At 41.5% G+C, this 15,878-nt stretch overlaps 1 protein-coding gene across 8 annotated transcripts in view; it reads right to left on the reverse strand.

Annotated features, from left to right (window-relative positions):
* The window catches only part of AP1S2 (adaptor related protein complex 1 subunit sigma 2), a 140,751-nt gene that overhangs the window by 24,675 nt on the left and 100,198 nt on the right, over positions 1–15,878 (reverse strand). For 4 of the 8 annotated variants that reach the window (XR_011194928.1, XM_069205028.1, XM_069205032.1 and 1 more), the window contains one exon: positions 4,892–8,484. The exons of the other annotated variants lie outside the window; for them this stretch is intronic. Coding sequence is in view for 3 of the 4 variants with exons in the window: in XM_069205028.1 (XP_069061129.1) it covers positions 8,449–8,484 (36 nt within the window). In the remaining variant the exon portion in view is untranslated. Of the gene's footprint in view, positions 1–4,891; positions 8,485–15,878 lie in introns of those variants that run through there. 8 annotated transcript variants of the gene reach the window in all.

The raw sequence follows: 15,878 nt of genomic DNA on the forward strand, positions 1-15,878 counted from the left end.
GTCATTGAGAACCTGTATTAGCCTGCCCTTGATGGACAGTATAAAGACTCAATGACAGGCGAATGACCTGATCTGCCAACAGACAGAACAAGGAGGTTCTCCGTCAGACCGCAGAGTCCTCAGATCTCCACCGACCCCAGGTAACCTTCTTAACACAGCAGTCTGCTGCTGTTCATGTTGCACTTGGGCAGCCACCACTGCAGATCTCATGCGGTCTCTTCCGAAACCTGGATGACATTTGACAATGTTCCTAGGTGCTTGGCCCACAGAAACTTTAGATCCCACTGCAAAGTCTGCATATGCAGCTGCCGAAGGTGGCAAGCAGGATTCATGAGGCCAAAAGGACAAGAAGCTGAGATTCAAGACAGAGGCTGAAACATGATAGCCAGAATGCCCTGGACTTGTTGTGATGGAAGAAATGCCATGAACAGTGTCCAAAACTGCTCCTATAAAAGGAAACCTCTTCAAAGGAGAGAGGTATGACTTAGTAGGAGCACATATCCATCTTATTGCAAGAGGTGTGAGGCTAGCACCCATGTGATTATCACAAGGGTGCCAGCCACAGAATTAGGGACAGGTTGTTACTCCCACCATTTCCTCATGCCAAAGAAGGCTGGAGGCCTTTGCCCTATTTTAGATCTTCGCCCTGCGAATGCCTTCTCACGGAAGTACAAATTCAGAATGCTCTAAGTGGCCCAGGTTCTGTTTGCCCTGGATTTGGGTGGCTGGATGGTAGACTTGGAACTGCAGGATGCGAAGATTCATGTGGCTGTACTGCAGTCCCACAAGCGTTACCTGTGGTTCAAGGTTGGCCAAGTGCATTTTCAGTTTCCTGTACTCCCCTTCGGCCTTACTAGTGCACTTCAGGTGTTCAGGAAAGTGATGGCAGTGGCTGCTATCCACCTTTAGAAATTGGGGGGGATATCAGTTTTCCTCTAACTCAATGACTGCTGAAGAGGGGTTTGTCACAGACAGCTGTGGACCATCTGCCGACAAAGGCTGATCTCCTACCTTCCTTGGGGTTCTTGATCAATGAGCCAAAGTCATACCTAACTTCTTTGCAGTAGACAGGAGTCTGAGCATAACTTTGGTTGGGTCGAGACAGGTTTGACTTCAATACTGGATTCAGCAGCCGTTAGCACTCTAGTGCTAGCAACGTCAGGACCAACGCTGATGAAAGAGTGATTGGCACAGGTCTTGGAGGGAGAATGGAAGTCGGTTCCAGAATCTGTGTGTAACCCAAGGCTGGCTCCAGGGGCTCAGACGGGGAGGCCCTTGTGAATTCCTGGGGACAAAAGGCACACCACAGGGAGCCATAAGAGTATCAAACCTATGCAGCATGTCCTCCTTAAAGGGTTTGACCAGACCTGGGGAAATCAGGTCACATCGGGGTCAACTATAGGAACCAATAAGTGGAGATCGGGGTGAGATACACTTCGTTTTAGATAGAGTGGCAGGATATGGTTGAATCCCACTTTGCCTTCTTATGTCTCCACTTCACTTTGACTTACCAGATGAGTTTCACTGTGAAGAAGATCTGCAACAGAATCAGCCTTGATAGCAGGAACGGACCTACGACTTGGTGTGGGACCCGTACCTACGTGACGTGTATGACTTCTTTAGATGTTTGGCGGTGCACAGCTTCACTTCATGGTCTCGGATCTCTACTAGGCACATTCATCATATGACGGAGTCATGCCCAGAGCCTGGGCACCAAAGGCACATCTCATGTGGGTCCAACACCGACATCTGTTCACGACAAGTCATGGCATGGTTTTAACCCTCTAGTTTGAGAGGGGGTAGTAGGCATTGTAACCTTGCATACTGGAATAAAATGTGAAGAATTCGCAAGCCAAAAAAAAAAAAAAAGGAGCAAATCTTCAGATCTACGTTTGAAAGCACTTAAAGAAAGGTAATGATTAGCACAGAGAAGGCACGTACATGCAACTCTGCTCCGTCACTTCTAGAGTGGAACAAAGTCAATGCAGAGCCGCATGGTGTCGCCTAGCGTAGCAAGGGAGCAATGCTATGAAAAAAATTCAGATCCAGCCTGGCATCTGGGAATATTCTAAAAAGCGAGGAATCTGCAGTTAGAAGTATCCATCAGAAGAGCCCTGTGACCTATGCCAAGAAGTGTAGGGCTAGGTTGTGCCCGGAGAACAAGACGACGAACATTAATAAAGCACACTTTACTTAATCAGGTTTGATGGATGCGTAGTGGTTGACAACATACAATTTCTGACCATAAAGGCCACTGGGCTGATCTGCTGGGACAACAAGCAATGTTCACCACTTTGGACCAGGCAAGATCAAATCACGTGAGTCCAAGAACCTGACTGCTTTACCCTGAAAAGATACTTCTGGTTTTTTTGGGATGCCTTTTGGTTTAGTTTCTGCAGTATCATTTTTCCAGAGGGTGTATAAAGCACTCCTGGGACATCTCCCAGGAGCTTTTGTCTTCTCAAAACAAAGTCTTGATTTTTGGGAAGGACAGTGGTGAATAGAATCAATATTCAAGTCAGCCAATGGACATTTTGTAGACTGGAGGTCTAAAAACCAGGTAGTTATGTGAAGATGAAAGGAGACAGCAGAGTTAGAGTGAAAAAATGGAATAGAAAAGAAACAGTGCAAAATGGTATGATAAAAGCAGTGACCTTATTGATTCTGGAAAGTGGAACTGGGATTAAATCAAACGTATAAACCTTTGATCAAATAATAGTAAAAGAGTAAAGTACAGTCCTATTGCAGGAGTAGTCAACATTTCGACTCCAATAAAATGTCTTGGATAAGGTCTTTCCCAGGACAACAGTCAAAGGACACTAGCCACAGCTACCCTAAGAGGAAATCTTTCTAAATTAGGATCTCAGGGTGGACAGTTCAACAGCATAGGAACCTTCACTTTCAGGTAGCTTAAGTCTTTGTTTCCCGGAAATCATAGGAGAGGAGTATGCAATGTATCTGAACACACCAATTTCAGAAAAGGAGGAATGGTTGACCGCTGGTTGCGTTAGAGAAATAACATGAAGGATTAAGAAACAGAGGTTTGGGAAATTATGCACAGTGTGGCTCAAATCCGTTGAACGTTAGACTGCTTAAAACAAATCAGGTTGAAAATAGACAATTTAGAGGCTCTATGAGAATTGTTGTAATGCTGTTAAATCTGCTTTAGATTATGCATCGCGTATTTGTAAAGCCTGTAAAAGGTAAGATAGGCAAGAGAGCTAGATTTATACAAGAATGCTGCCTGCCTTGCAGGGTGCCCTTTCGATTCCGCAGAGGAGTTGGTTAAATTAATATAACACACTAAAGTGAACAAGTGAAAAGGAAAAGGGTCTGCATAACAAAAATCCCTGTGAAAGTAGGAAACAGAGTAAGGAAAAGGAAGGTAAGGTAGTCTGTGTTACAATTAAAAACATTCACAGAGCCAACCGCAGAAGAAAACCAGCTGACAGACTGGTTATGTATGAAAAGAGCAACACAATTGGAGGTCAAAAAATGGTTCAAAGTACGAAATGAACGCGAAATGAAATTATACTGGTAAAAATTAGAAGCAAGAAGATTTGAAACAAGAAGGGAATCTGATAACATACTTTAAAGATTCACCTAACGACGACAAAGGATATTTTTAACGAAGAAGAAAAGAAAAGAATGAGCAGCATGTTTAACCTTCTTAACTAAGATCAATCAATATAGCGTTGTCTTAGTTAAAAAAATTATAGAAATATCGTGGCTTAAATGGTAAATCCTTTACTGCAGTGCTTAGCAGGACATATTTTTAATGTGCATTTTAAAACTAAAGAGAAACACTGGGTGGGATTCAAACATTTTTGTACAACCCAATTTAATTTGAGATTAATGGGCAAAAATGTATTTATGCTAACAGATGCGGTATACTAAATCAAAGAATTAGGACTAATGGAAGTTGAAGAATGGATATTGCATGAAAATGCTCTAACATGGCAGACTTTCATCATCATAATCTCCGAATTGGGGTGGGGGCGCACAGGAAACATTTTCTGTAAAAGTAGTTCACATCCAAGAATAAATAACTTTGTGATCATTCACTAAAAGTTCGATTTGATCTTCCTCTCCATTTACACATAGACATACAGCAAAATCAGATCGATGTTAGCACAAAACAAAAAGAGGCCTCCACATGCATACGACATGCGAGAGAAGGAACTTATTTTACTGTGGATAAAAAGCAAACATGCATATGTAGTGCAAAAAAAAAAAAAAAATGGTATAGCCCTGTAATTTTTCCACTGACAGAATACAATCTGGTTTACAGTTAGTCCCGAGAATGTATGGTTTTAATAATTTTTGGTTTTTATGCATTTTACTTTTTTGGAATGCTCCTGAGAGTCATATCTACTTAAACTGTATGGGACAAGATGATAAGATCATATTTACAACTTTTTAAAATCACCTTAGTCAATGTAGAGATATGAACTAGGTGCAGGCAAAATGATGGCTATGCCAGCATAATCTTGCATAATTTTGTATTACGCATCGTCTGTAAAAATCCTGAAATTACACGACGTTCGCTGCAAGAATTTAGTACGTGCATGCCGAAACAACAAACACACACGCATATTCTGTTTGCAGCAAGTGTGTTAATCTTTTTTTAACGCAAAAGCGTAAGCATCGTCACATCCAAAATGGACGTGAAAATACACTTGGTGCTAAAAACAGTGACAAATGTCTGTCCTGCATTTCACATAACGAATTGTAATTTTCCCGACATTTTATGTAATTACAAAGATGCAATTTAGTGAAATTTCGCACATCCCTGCTATGAACTCAATGATAATTTGTTTGGGACCTTTCAGATAAAGTTCTACTTCAACTGATGAAAGTTTAAATACAAAGCCATTCACAGAATACCGAGTGCGTGTGATATTTTTTATTGCTGACGAGCACACAAAGTTATTTCGAACAGCCGGTAATGCAAAGCAAGTAGCTGTATACAGGTAAGAAATATTTAATACTGAATAATTTAAAGTAATACAATACAAGTGAATAAAGAAAATCAGGCTAAAATACAATTCAACACACACTGGAATATTCACAATACTGTTAAAATTATTATACAGAGATACTGTACATTAAACATCCTTAGTACCAACTAAATATAATACTGGACATAATTATCATTACTTATTAACATAAACGTGACATTTAAAATGCAGTTAACATTAAAACATGCACTACAAAATACAGCATTTATTGACTGGAAGCAATCTAAAGAGAACTATAGCATTGGTGGATAAAGGTTTTATCCCTGGCCCCCAATAATGTGTGTCTTGTTAAGGCAATGTTTTAATGCAACAGTATAGGCTACTTTAAAAATAAAAATAAAATACAGAGTACTTTCTATTTTAATTATTGAGTGTATACAAATTATGGTGTAAATGTATGACTTATCAGCTTCAAAATTAAAGTGCCAATAAAGTGACACTTTTGCTATATTTGATTATGGTTATATCACCATACTGCGTTTAGAGAGCAAATGGAAGCATCTGAGGTCAACCTCACTTCAGTTATCAAACGGAAATGATTCACATCACGTACCGTCATTAGTATTAATGAAATTAGGACAGTAGCAAGGCCTTGGTAAAGAGAAGAGGCAATATAATTAAACATAACCAATCAACTATTTGGAAAACTGAAGCCTAAGGTTGACTACCTCTGATCAGGAATGGAGTCGTGCACAAGCTTTGCTTTTTTACATTTAGGATGTGTTTCCCCGCGACTACTTTTAATACATTGGTTAAAGTCCCAATTCTATTTTTCCTTTTACAAAAGAAGCTTTGTTTTATTTTGCCCTGCTTAAAAAAAGACCAAGAGTACAGATGTTTTGTTTGATTGAGAAAAGCACAGCTAAGTGCTACTGGCACATCAGGGTGGATTAAGATCCGCTTTTTCCACCGAAGGTACCACATAATGAGCTTTCAGGAAAGCACAAGTAATCAGTCCATGATCATTGCAGAAAGAAGTATGCTAAAATCACTTTACGTGGCATTGATCACTTGTCTCCAGGGTTTAAAAGTAGCAGTGTGGGCTAGCAAAAAAAAGGCCTGAACTTGAACTCTGCCACTGACCACATTCACTTAAGAGCTTTGCGGTTGGCTCATTATTCCATATAAAGTATGCACCCTAGTATCTCTGGACAGAGTATGTAAATACACAAAAAAATAGACATCTTCAGCCTCACAACATCAAACTGTAGTGCATTTCCAAATCCTCTTTCCCTAAAGCAAGTGTGATATGGAGCCAGGGCCCAATAATTCAGATAACTACACAGAGTTTTTACTTAAAAATAGTTCAAATGAAAGCCGTTGGCATGGGTTCGGCTATTATTTTCTCTTATAAACATATTATTCACTGCAGAACAAATTTACATCCACGTGTGCAGAATTTAAAATAACACCACAAAAACCGAGGGCTTAACATCCTACAGGCTTATTACCCAAGCATAGGCATGCTGAACTTTAAAAAAGAAAATATAATTCGACTTTAATGTGGCCATGAACACACTTCAATGATTGGCCATTTACATGGTGCGAGCTGAAGAACTGTACTCCAATGAATCATGTTATAACGGTGAAGTCCTGCAAAATCCCCAACAGTTCTGCTTATTATATTTTAGGAGAATGTGGCACAATATATACTGTGATACTGTCATTAACTCTGTCTGGCACAGTATGTAAATACATTCACCGATTAACCGTGAACGTTTCTTAAGCAACAGTGGGACACTACAGTAAAGAGCGCAGGAAATTGCTTATTAAAAACTTGAACTGCTCTCCGAAGCAGATTCAAGCCACATCCCTCTTCCTGAAATCAAATAAATTTGAACCTTCAAAGTTTCTTGGTAGAATGAGAATGGAAAATATGGAGTACCCTTCTCGATTACTAGAAGAAAACCCAGAAATTGGACTGTACTTGTCTGAGTCATCCGTTGTAGGTCCTTAGGACTCTTTGCACCGTTATAATTTCTGTTTCAGATTCAAGATTCCAAAAGGTTCTCGGATGCAAATTGCTCTTGATAACATTTCATGAAAATCTGATTAAAACTGTAATTTTAGAGACATTTATTTTTTCCAACATGTCCACTCCAGTTCAAGCAAACCATGAGCAGCTGGACACGGCTAATTATGTAGAAAAATTCCCGAGCCCTTAAGACGGTTTATACTGTTCGAGGGAGACTAATCCTCGGATGCAGAGAGATTGAACAATACTAGCAAACCTATCTTTTAGAAACACCAATTTCGCATTAGTGTATTGCTGTAACAGAAGCTTACATGTTTATCAATCTAAGATAATGACACGTGAGTAGCAGTGCCTCAGAGAAGGTCAAGAGGGAGATCTTCAGATCATAGCTACTCTGAACTCTGGTCTAAACAGCAATCAACTCTACGTGGCCAGAAATTCATATTGATATTTTTCTGTCCTTAACAGGTGCTGCAAACCTGTCGGTGTTGGGCAACTTGTGAAATAAAAGAAATAAATGCAACAAATTACCTTCCACTGTAGATTTTTTTTTTTTTTACTGAAACGGAGACACTGCTTACCCTCAAAGAAAGAAAATACTTCAGGGTGGAATGTTTTGATTGAAGCCCTTGGCATCATTGTGAAATACATATTTGAGGACCACTGACTTTAAAACATTGACCTTTTACTTCTTCAAAAACAAACACAAAAACAGAAAAGTGCCTGGTCTTGGAATGCCAAAGTAAATCGTTACCCATTAACTTCTGCATTAATCCTAAGGAGTGCAAGAAACGTGCTTACTGAGATGTACGAGATATGTTGGTGTTGTAGGAGTGTATAAAAAAATATGAAGGGCAACCATAACATGCTACAGTAATATGAAGGATGGCACTTATAAATAACTGACAACTAAAAGTGATGTAGAAGGTTCGAGTGGCACGAGGTTTAATTTCATCACGGAGCAAACAGTGGTTTTGAACAATTAATTCTAAATGCTCACTAGCAACAAGTTCCTTTCAAGCAAATGCACTTACGAGTCCCCTCATGCTGGAACATTTTCATTTATATAGCAGCTCAGAAATATAAACAGGGCAGGAGAAGACACGCACACTATTCTAAAAGTTATTTAAGAAAGAGGTGCCTCTTCCAAATATAAAGTTACCTAACATGTTTGCTTCAAGTCGTTACACAAAGAATACGCACTTTCATAGCAGTCAAAGGAACAGACAACAGAAACAAAAACGGATTTGCAGCGTTTAAGCACTCAAGTTAACAACGTGCAGTGAGATGAAAAGACAGTACTGTACACCAAGAGAACAATGATGACAATGGCTGTGAGGCATTCTAGAAAGCTGGAGATGGTTACATTCACCAATGTGAGGACAATGTTCTGCCATGAGCATGCCGGCTCCATCTCCTCTGAAATTCTGCATGCATGATGAGTGGAGTCATTTAGTAAACAGGGACATTAAAATATTCATGGCGTGGCTACAAAAGAAACGTACACATGCTTACACACTATACATGGAATGCACATGCAGTCAACATTTTATACACAGAATATTTGTTAAACAAGTACATTTGAAAAAGCTAGTAGGCCACCCTGGGTAAATAGGCAGTCACTGATTTGAAGTTCTGGAATGAAAGACACTCACATTCTCTCTCCTAAATATCTTACTTGCTATGGCTAAATATTTGGAAACATATACATTAACTTTGGAGATTTTTCCCCCTGTGGCTCATCCCTTTTTTGGCTAACTGGAGTTACTTAGCACTTAGGGCTCCATACCTTTCTTCCACATAAGGTATCCACACCAAATTTGTGTCCTTTTCCCCAATACAAAGCACAGGAGAACCCAGGGTTTATGGAATTGCCAGGAAAGAACCAAAAAAAATAGCCAAATTGTAGTTAAATGTGGGAGTTTTGGGGGAAAAATAGGAAAAAGTGCTACGCAAAAGTCTCTATTTTGTTTTACTTCCAAAAAGGGCATTTACAAAAGGTTTGGTGTGCTAAAGTCTACATATTCCTTGTTTTCAGGAACATGCAGAGCTGAATCAAAAAAGCAATTTTGTTAACCATACACTTGCCATTTTTCAAAGACCATTTTTTCTTAATTTTGTGCTTCAACCCTACTCAGTTTGTGGAGAAAACAGGTATGAAACCCATGGGTGATCCTGGAAAGCTACAGATTTCTAAATATTTGACCAAATTCTGAATTGGGACAAATTGCGGACAACCCCCCTCCATCTGCCTGGAGATGCAGGGAGGAGGGTATGCTGGTTTGTTCCTTTTGGTGGGGTGGTACTGCCAATGGCCACATTCTTTCTATTGGTTCAAACGTAAAATCCCCTGGCATCTAGTGAGCTTTCTTGTCCCCTAGGGTGCAGATTACGGGCAACTTCCCAATTGAACCAAGTCTTCTATCTGCTCCCAGGGAGGTAAAAAGACACTACTGTGCCTTTTAGGGATACATATGGCTAGATGCTAAGGCAGGCCACTCCAATCCTCTTTTCTGTGTGTCATTTTTATCTGCCACTGGTGGGGAGGCGGAGGGGCTGACAGACATATTTGTCCTTTTTTGAGTGGGGGCATGGCTTGTGTATATTGGGCATCCACCACCCCTATGTTTTTTTTCAATAGGAGTGTTTAGCCCCCCACACACACACTCCTCCACCCCCTCCACTCCCCACCCCATCCCGATTCAAATGGGAGAAAACTTTTTTTTTTGGTCTGGGGCATAGCCAGGCCCATAGTAGGCAGACCCCATCCATCCTTTATCTAATAATTATTTTATCCCTGCTGTCTAGTGGGCTTTCTGTACCCCTAGCCATACTCTCCATTGCATATGGTGAAGACAACTCTACTATTTTGAAGTCTCTTTAAAAAGAGACTTCAAAATTTGCCTGAACTAAGTTTGCATTATTGTGTCATTTTGCAAATAATATTCAAATTGCATTTGGCTCTTAATTATAGTGTTAAATGTATACGTGTACATTTTGGACTGTTAGGCACATCCTTTTTGAATGACAGGACAGACAATGTCCTTCATTATGTGTTTGGTGGATGGGAAAGCGTGTCTGTTAAACTCCCAACAGGGTGGCTGCCGCCATAGTGGCGACCAACCCGCCAGACCTATTAGGAGTCTCCCGCTAGGCCGAGAGCGGAAACCTTGATTCCACCTGCCGGCCTAGCGGGAAACAGAATACAGCAGTGCCTCTGGCTTGTAATCGAGCCGGAGACAATGCTGTAGCCCACAGGGTGCACCAGCTCCCTTGCAATGTTCACTGTCTGCACAGCAGAGAGTGAACATTGTGACGGTGATGGGTAGGGGGACCCTTGTACTGGATGTCACGTGCAAGGGCAGTGAAGAGGCCCCCGTGGCCCACTGCACCTGTTCTCTGCCAGCCTGCATGAACAAGGTCCTAATCCGCAGGGCAGGACTGCATGCAGCGCTGCCCTGGCGGATTACGATCTCTGCCACATCCAGGCCGTCAGGATCACCGATCCCGGTGGTGCTCGCGGAACCCTGGCGGTCTGACCGCCTGAATCTTTATGTGGCAGTCGGACCGCCACAGCAGCAACAGTCCGGAGCAGGGCTTTATATCTGAAAACCGCCAGCATCGTAATAAGGCCCTATGTATCTCTATATCTCACACAATCACTGAACAGTTGTCGCTCATTCTATTCATTCACCTTGTATCCCATGGTGTAATGGTGCAATTTCAGGAAAAGTGCATAATAAGCGTAACAAAAATATCCTGAAATTATGCAATATTACACCTGCATATTGGACATTTAATACAGGCCTACAATTTTGCCACTTTTAATGTCACTTTAACCTTTTTCAGATTATTTCTGTTTTTTTTCGTTTACTTCAAGGTACGACCTTATTAACATATCCACCTATAACAGCAATTTATTTATGTTTTAGCAGTGGATTTCTGAGTTTTTGTATCCTATTCAGCCAAATACCCAGCTGACCACTACTTTTGGCGCTGCAGGGGGTTGGCCCTGCGGAGAACCATCCCCCAGCAACCCACCACCTTTAGCTAACGGCAGCAGGAGGTTAACTGCAAAACCAAACCCCATCATGGGCATCCAACCCATGGCCTTTGGCTGTGCACAGAATATGATTTGTGCCAGGGCTTGGAATCTGGCAAAGCACTGGCTGAACATCCCAAGTGACACCCCCCCCCCCTTCATTCTTATGCAGTGATTGGTTGGGTGCATGAAAAAGCCTCTGGCTAGGCTGAGTGTCCAACCGCCCCACAGACATCAATGCCCCACAGACATCAATCCCCCACAAATTATATATATATTTTAGCAGTGCCATTGTACTCCCGCAGTACCACCACCTTCGCTTCACTTCCATGGTACTGAGAACTATGCAAGCTTCACCCTGTTTTACTGCAATTGCAGGAGTATGGCAGTAACTCATGGGAGGGTCGCACTGGGTCCTGCAGGAGTACCACGGCACAATTTGTTTTCAAAACTTTTTTGGCTCTCGAGTGGGTCCCTCTGCATCTCCACCCAAGAGTGCTGGTGGGTAAGGGTGTCCCTACTCTGAACAGTTATATAAGTTTAAAAAAAAAAAAAAAAAAAAAAAAAAATTAGGACACAGAGACAGCGTTCTGGTGACCGCCACTGTGTAATTCAGAAGTGCAGTGCAATATGCTGTTTATTTCCAGTGCTTAGTGTGGCAAGGGGTCATAACTCTCTAGAAGCAAAACTTTGAGCAGGTGAAGATGCCCCTCTCACTTTGAATATTGATAATAAAACGCATATCATAAGCTGCATATTTTGTTTATGTAATGGTGCTTTCCATAGGTATTTTTTTTATGTATTTAACCAAAATCAGGGTGCAAGGGGTTACATTTGTACAGTGAGGTAAAATCTTATTGAGGTAGTCTCCTTACTGTTAGAAGAGCTGCTTTCCTGTGCAAAAATCACTGTAACATACAATCGGTGAGGCAGTACATTGTGTATTTTGCTATACCCTAGTAATACCATGGATTCTGACAGTTGCAATGTAGTAATAAATGTGTGAAAATGCACATTAGACCAGTTGCTCTAAATAGCATGTTACTAGGCCATATTTATTTTCATAGACATGACCTTTGTTACTTCCCAATGAAACCAGCATAAATCCTCTCCTTATGTGGAAGAGCAGAGATGAAATGAATACTTTCCCAATCCTGCACCACACACTGACAAAAAATGGGTTGCCCAACTGCTAGGGCCTTTTGTGCAATAACTTTTCCTCAATCAATCAGAATAAGCATTACCGCATGCTGAGAAGCTCACCATCATTTGAACTATTACCTGAAGAAGCATGGGTAAAGAAGCTCCTTACCCTATAGAAGGTCATGGCATGAGCCCCCCTCCCCCCCATGATAAGTGTCCTAGTATGTTACAGAAGAAGGGTCTAGTCTCGATTAGTGTTGTAGGGGCCTTTGTAGAACACATGACCTCCTAGTTTGGAGAACATTCTAAGGCAAATCTGTGACTATGCACGTTGAGGCTGGATAATGGGGGTTCCAAAGCCAGTGGGAGCAGTAGGAACCAGTGTCCGTGGCAACAATGCATAAGGGTGCTCAAGCAAAGTTGTATGTGCTGTCATGTAGGCCAGAGGATGGACAACAATGTCCTGATAATGTACCCTGTGCTCCTTCAGGATGCTAATACAGTTCTAGCTTTGCAGATTCATGTTCTATTGCCACTACAGCACCAACAATTATATCCAGAGTCTCCCAAAGTACCTACAAATAGATCAGGCCTTCATCTTCAAAGGCTAAAAATCTTGTCAGTTCACAGAGATGCTCTGGATTGTAGACACTACTTGTTTCAATACCTAGTCTATCTATGATTGAGGATAAAACAAAAAAATTCTTACTACAGGCCCAGTTCTATACGGTGGGCCAGGCCCTCGCAGGTTGGCCCTGTGGCCCATCCACAAGAAAGGAACAATAAAATCTGATCTCTTTCAGAATGCAATAAAAAGCAGAAAGTGGCACATTTTGTGATAGCACTACTTTACTATTTTTTACACATTAACACGGTCCTGGAGAAGGTTACATCTTAGTACTACTTTCATATGGAAATACAGCAATAGGAAAATAAAAGGTGACCAGTCTAGGTTTGTAGAATGGCTTCAACATATGCTGCTGCTAGTGACTTTCAATCCATTGGAGCTAGAAAGAATATTTAGTTGTCGTAGAATGTGCAAATTATGCAGCTGTTAATGGATTATGTGACAAAGGAGTAGTACAAGTGCCTATCTCACAAAGAAAGGCACTGGCAACAATTCCCTGACCGCATGTGCTGCCACTGTCCGACCCCTTGTCAAGCTCCTGCGGTACTCAGAGAAGGCTGAGCTTGCTATTATAATTAGAAGGAACTTAAAGAACAGACACCCTACTTTGGGGTACTGGTGTCTGTGCATTTATTCTCTCCTATCAAATTATCTCATTTGGTTACATGAATGGACAGAAATATATCATAGTCAGGTCCACAGGAATTATGTGATTCTGCAGATGTACATTTTAGGTGCAATTATAAAGTTGTCACATTTGACACATTCTGACAACTGCTGCACTATTTGCCTATTTCAGCAAAAAGCCATATTTAACAGATCAAAAGTTACTAAAACGCTGTGCCACATTACTGCACAGCAGGAGGCCCTTCACAAAGGTTTACTAGCCATCTTTAAGCTGCATATTCCTTAAGTTGCGTTTTAAACTGGTTCTAAATAGATAAAACTTGTTTTCAGGCAGTGCTAACATGTATAAACAAGAATTTGCGATGAGTCTCACGTGTGCTCGAGTTAGAGCCATTAGTGTTGTAAATTGCTAACTAGAGTTTTCTTGCCATATAAATTGAAAATGAAAAGTAAAACAGATGTCATAAGCAAGCCAACTGAAATCGCCACTGCGGCCATGAGCGCGAGCGAGAGCCTTAAAAGGAACAAAGTTTGCATGCAGTCAAACATATTGGCAAAAGTGCAATTATCCATGTAACAGGGTCGATGGCCAAGGTGGTAACAAAACTGCCCAAAGAAGGGACAAACATAAAGCATTTACCAAGGATAATAAAGGATTTTTGAAAAGCAAGCCCATGAATGAGTGATAGTGATGGGCGTGCAGTGGGCGTGGTTAAAAGCCCACAAAGAGATTACAACACGTCAGAGCGCTTGTGCGCTCAACCTAAAAATGAAAAATAATAAAAATAAATACTAACCCAAATTTTGCTACACAACTGAGATAACCCTGTCACAGAGTTTGGTCCTCCCCATTGCAGGGGCCCTTTTAAAGAGCAGGTGTTGCTTCTCAGGTCATAAACTGAGAAGAGAATATACTGGGCTAATAAACTTGCTGCTGAGATGTTCCTACAATCTGTGGCTTCACAAGTTCAAATCTTGCAAATCGGCCTTCCTATTCATGGGGGGAGAAAGGGGGAGAGGGAAAAGAGTGAGACAGTACAGGAATCGGCCTTTTTTGTACGGTCACCAAGATTTTGTTGCCTTTTTCTGGAAACTATTTTGCTGGTTTTTTAACTTTGTACACCTTATCCCTACTAAGCTGGAGTTAAGGGTCTGGGCTTCCATTTTAAACATGGTTGAATTGACTTATTCCCAATGGATACATTAAGACATTAAGTGTCACTTGTGGACTGTAGCACTTATTGTGCCATTCACAGATTGGGTCTGCAAAACAAGGCTTCAGGTGTATCATTGTAACGACTGCTGTAGTGTAAAACCTACAGTTCAACGTATGAAAAAGTCACCCTTATGTAGGCCTTGCAGCCTACAATCTAGGGTGCATGTATTTTGAAAGCAGGACACATAGAAAATTAATGTCACCATGCCCCTACAGTGACAAGGCCTAAAAAGCTATTTACACTGTGGCAAACCTGTTCTATACAGAAAATCACAGTACAGATTAAAATATTAACACTGCTATCTTGGGTTTGCTTGAAGTTCCTGGAAGATAATTTGCCTTAGGTCCACAGGACCTGCTCAGGCGGTACTTAGCCTTTATTAAGGAGGTCGGAAATAACTTCCAGGAGCCACACAATATAACACTAGGTCGCCATGGATGAGCAGTTATGACTCCTCTGAGAACAGGGTGAGGGATGCAGCTCCTTCTGGTTGCAAAACAGTGTCAAAACCTGCCTGAAGGTCCTATTTGAAGCATACGTAAACGTGTTGCACCTTTGAAAGGGATCACACGGTATTAGATCATAATTATTATGTATCCTCTATGCGGTTGCTGAAGGACTCTGCTTTGTCTTGCCAGACCTCTATTCCATTTTGTTGTGGGTCCAGGGCCTGCTTCAAACTGATTTTAGTGTTAGATGTGGGCGGATACTAGTCATTTACATAGCACAGTCCCCTACAAACCATCAGCTTTCAGAGGCCAAGTTTAATGTGGCTGAAGACTATGGCCTGCTTGGAATTGCTCAGACACCATTTGGGCCCCGATTGTAGTAAGGCACACAGGAATGACAGGAAACAGTAGGTAAGCCAGGGCCTGGCAACTTTGACCCCACCCAGGAATCACCCCCACTGACTAGCTAGTGTCAACCATAAACGTGGCACCCCCAAGGCACCCTCCTCAGAACACGGTCTTGACAATGAAAGATCTGAAGAGGACCAGACCTGCAGTCTCAGACTATAAAGGAGCACTTAAGTACTAGAGCTGCCCCTTTGTGTTGGTTGGCATTCTGTGTGGCCACAGAGGCAAAGCAAGCTGCAAGAGGCCTTTCTCTGCAGTGCCCAGCTTACCAGTGGCAACTGTACCTGGACTAAGCTCTGCAGTTGGTCTCTGTACAACACAGAGTGTTTTTACACTCCTCCCCTGAGGTTCTAATGGGCTTAGAAGTG

Source organism: Pleurodeles waltl, chromosome 8 (genome assembly GCF_031143425.1).
Source record: "Pleurodeles waltl isolate 20211129_DDA chromosome 8, aPleWal1.hap1.20221129, whole genome shotgun sequence".
Lineage (NCBI taxonomy): Eukaryota > Metazoa > Chordata > Amphibia > Caudata > Salamandridae > Pleurodeles > Pleurodeles waltl.